The 3,926-nt window shown below is 35.3% G+C and overlaps 1 protein-coding gene across 1 annotated transcript; it reads right to left on the bottom strand.

The window, feature by feature from the left end:
* Nucleotides 1–732: 732 nt before the first annotated feature.
* LOC120071932 (SNF1-related protein kinase regulatory subunit gamma-1) lies at nucleotides 733–3,658 on the bottom strand. Its single transcript, XM_039024369.1, has 6 exons — nucleotides 3,366–3,658; nucleotides 2,846–3,018; nucleotides 2,072–2,242; nucleotides 1,665–1,940; nucleotides 1,377–1,537; nucleotides 733–1,257 (listed from the first exon to the last, which is right to left on the bottom strand). Exons 1-6 carry the CDS (start codon nucleotides 3,535–3,537, stop codon nucleotides 960–962), a joined length of 1,251 nt encoding a protein of 416 aa, XP_038880297.1. The 5' UTR covers nucleotides 3,538–3,658; the 3' UTR covers nucleotides 733–959.
* Nucleotides 3,659–3,926: the final 268 nt, after the last annotated feature.

Raw genomic sequence — 3,926 nt, 5'->3', positions numbered from 1 at the left:
CACAAATCTTAACAATTTTTTTTTTTTAAAAAAAATTATAGTTGTCTATCTCTTTTTACTATTATAAATTTTGAACTACTCAAATATATTTTGATTTGAACCTCAACTTTTTAATCAAAAACTTATATCTTAAATTAGTTTTGTATTTCATGAACTCATTTGATTTATTAACTCTATATTCATGTTTTATTTAATTTTAAACTTAACAATAACCCTATAAAAATGATATTAGTGCCTAGTCTGGTATATTATGTGTGTGAATTAATTATCTTCTCATCTTTTGAGCATTCTTTTCTTTTCCTTCTTTTTCTTTTTCCTTTTTTTTTGGGTAGAAGTTGGTTTCTTTTGGTCCTTAGTTTTTTTCCCTTGATTTTCCACTTTAATCTGGGAGTATTTTGGTTGTATTCTGTATCTTTTACGTTTTATGGAATTTTTTTCTTTAAAAAATTTAAAAATCATTTTTATATCTCCTATGCTTTCTTTATCAAGTTGCTTTATGGAAATGAATATAAGTTTTATTGTCCATATCGTCTCTAAGTCGATGACGATGATTTGATTCCTACATCCTACATGTTTTAAATATTGCTTAAGAAAAATATTCTCTATTATGATTTCTCTACTCTCAATAAATCACGTAAATCTGTCACATAGATTATGTGTTCGGCAATATTTATAATTGATTGAGAACTGATATGCCATGCCATGCCATGCCATGCCAGCGAACTAGCTTGGTGATTAAAGCCAAACAAAAAATTTACCAAAATGTGGCAAACACAGAAGAGAACTAATTACAGGTTATAAGTTGACTATATTAACAATCTGCACGTTCAATCCATCCGACAAGCCATCAAAGATCAAGGACAGCGAACACACCGAACACAAAACTAAATAAAGAGGGCCAAAATGTTAATCCTAAGTAAATTGACCACAACATCATGTTGCAGGCTACCATTTCACTTTCAAACCCGGCTATTCTGAGGCAATGGCAGAACACCGTCGAAGAAATCGCCAAAGTAACCACGGGGCTCATGAACTAACCTCGAGATGATGTCCCTAAGGGTGATAACTCCTTCCAGATTACCATCATTGTCGACGACATACACACGATGGATCTTCTTGGAGTCGAGCATTAAAATCAGATCCTTTATTGTATCGTCTTTCTTGCAAGTAATCATGTTGCTCAGCATTGGAGAGAACTCTTCATGCTTTTCTAAGTAGTTTCTAACCGCAGTCAGAAAGTTTTTTGCCGTTATCGATCTGTCAGAAGCAAACAAGAGCCCGTGTTATTTGATGATAAACAAAGATCACTTTAGTGCCTAAAATTGGTGACTGAACAAGTCGAACCTCCTATATGAGTAAGAAAACTTATCACAAACCTGTAATCGTGGTAGATTTCTGGTGCAGTGAGCAAGAAATGAATATCTCTTAAACTAATGTTGCCTACCGCCTTACCGCCCCTTTCAATAACAGGTATACCTCCAACCCTCTTCTTCCTCATAAGTTTGAATGCTTGTAGAACGGGCTCGTCCTCATAGACCTGCCATAAAGGAGCACAGCATTGAAGAAGGATAAACAATAAACAGCTTCCCAAATAAAAGAGGATTGCAAGTAATCAATTCTCTAAATTACTTATGCAATGAAGAATGACTATCCGGAAAATGGACCTTGACAATAGAAGCCGGTGACATCATTGGAAGACCGAGCTCGGAAAGTGTCTTTGTTCCCCATCTTTCAAACCATTGAAGCCCTGCACATTCGGCTAACATGTGAATCACAGCTGATTGTGTGATGATGTTCTCAATCTTTCCTTCCCCCAAGTCCACCACTGGTATGCTCTTCATTTTGTACTTTGATAACAGTAAGAGCATGGTCAAGAAGGAATTCGACGTTTGCAAAGCTAGAAACGGGGCCCAACGGAAAGATCCCGAGATATCTCGAACCTGTACATTTGGAAGGTTCGATGAACATAAAGCAAAACCACATTCATTAGCTAGAAGGTAAGACAAGCATTGAGAAGAGGCTGTTCTTTATATTGTTTCATATATATATAATCTTGCAAAGGATATCAAACCTGTGTGCTCTTGTACAATTCAGAGGAAGTTAAGGTTTCGAAAAAGTTTCCCGAGGTCGCTGCAGCAGATTCCGGGCCCAGTACCTGCTGTTCTAAAGGAGATATCACCCCATTTGTTGCTGCAGCCAAAGCACTTCCATCACTAGGACTTCTTGGGGATGGAGGTTCCGACTGCAAAACAAATCACCAGTCTAAGATCTCTCATTCATATACAACTCAAAATAGCTATAGTGGCCAGATAACTTAAGCCCTGTTGGCTAACCATTTTATTTTGGGTTTTCGGTTTTTGAAACTAAACTCATAAACACCACTCTCACCCATAAAATTCTTTGTTTTGTTATCTACTATCTACTAATGTTTATATATATAAGACAAAATTTAAAAACTAAAGAAAGTAATTTTCAAAATTTTGATTTTGTTTAAAATTTTACCACGATGAAGAAAACAACCATAAATTTAAAAAATAAACAACAAAATTGTTATCAAACATGACGTTAACAGTTCATTTACAGGAGTTTGAATTAAAACATAAAGTATCACTGTGAACAAAAGGATCTCTTTTCCCCATATCATCAAAATGGATTGACTTTAATCCCAATGCATCACAAGAATTGACAGGATGTAGCAATGAACAAAAGCATGGTAGAATGAAACATATGGCTATCCACATTTATTAAAAAGAAGTCATTTTCATTCATTAGAATGACCAAAATACAATTGAATTAATAAAAGTTATAGTTCAAAAATAGAAAGCTATATTGGCAAAATCCAAACCTGATGAAGAATCCAAACAACAATTCCAGCAAACTCAACAATACCAATGTATCTATCAATCCAACTCGCATGATCAGGTGCATCAACGTCCACCACAGGCGCACTGAGGATCTTATGTTCAGCCAAAATTTGAACCGCGTCAGCTAAACTGCAGTCCGATTTTATCTCAATTCCTGAATAAACCATAAACCCAGACAACAACACTTCAAAATTCTTCAAACAAATTTTTTTAAAAAAACATACCCTTAATTGAGATTATACTATGAAACTTGTTAAAACACCGATTGACCCAAAAACTCAAACCGATAGGATGACAAATCAAATTTAACAATATTGAAATTGTATTTAGAAGTGTAATTGATTTGGAAGGATTAAAAAGTAAGTACTAATCTTGAAAATAACAAAAAATGATCTTTAACAATTTTGAAATCAATCCCAAACATGCGCTTAATATTTATTATATGATCTAACAAAAATTTATAGCTAATGATCAGAAATCTAGCATAATCAAGAAGGATACCTTGATGAGAAGGGGCAGGAGGAAAGGCGGAAACAGGGATGCTTTCAAAGCAAGCATTAAGCTTTTCAGTAGGACTGAGCTGCGGTTCTTGAATGTCCCATAAATCTTCTACTTGCATCCCCACCTTCGCCTCTGGGCTTCTCGGACTCTCCTCTGTCGCTGCCATTACCATTTTCCTCTTCTTTTTTCCTTTCCCTTTCTCTCTCAAATGATAGACTTTTCCTTTTCTTCGCTTTTTCTAAGGCAACTCTGTTATTACGAACAATTTTTCCGAAATTTTGGTTGATGAATCATGGAACTGGGGAGGAATAAATAAATGAATAAAGTACTAATTCAGTGAGGAATGCTAATGTACAACAGCGGGGGTTTAGTATCATATGCTTTGGTTTAATCCTGGCGGTCCAATGTGCGGACTTTTGTGAAGGAGAGATTTGACTGCACACGTGGAGGATTCAAGTGATAGATGTACAATGGTCAACATAGATCTGCGTTTTTTACGTACAGCACGCTAATGCTTATCCGATTTGTCGGATTGCAAATAAAGAAACCACCTTTCTTCTT

Source organism: Benincasa hispida, chromosome 2 (genome assembly GCF_009727055.1).
Source record: "Benincasa hispida cultivar B227 chromosome 2, ASM972705v1, whole genome shotgun sequence".
NCBI classification, from domain to species: domain Eukaryota; kingdom Viridiplantae; phylum Streptophyta; class Magnoliopsida; order Cucurbitales; family Cucurbitaceae; genus Benincasa; species Benincasa hispida.
The sequence above is the reverse complement of the archived record's forward strand: the minus strand, read 5'-3'. Positions and strand labels throughout refer to the sequence as shown.

Coding starts and splice junctions, on each gene's coding strand:
- LOC120071932 (XM_039024369.1), bottom strand. CDS start 3,537: ATGGTAATGGCAGCGACAGAGGAGAGTCCGAGAAGCCCAGAGGCGAAG. Junction 3,019..3,365: donor TCCTGCCCCTTCTCATCAAG/GTATCCTTCTTG, acceptor TGGTTTATTCAG/GAATTGAGATAAAATCGGAC. Junction 2,243..2,845: donor TTGTTTGGATTCTTCATCAG/GTTTGGATTTTG, acceptor TTTGTTTTGCAG/TCGGAACCTCCATCCCCAAG.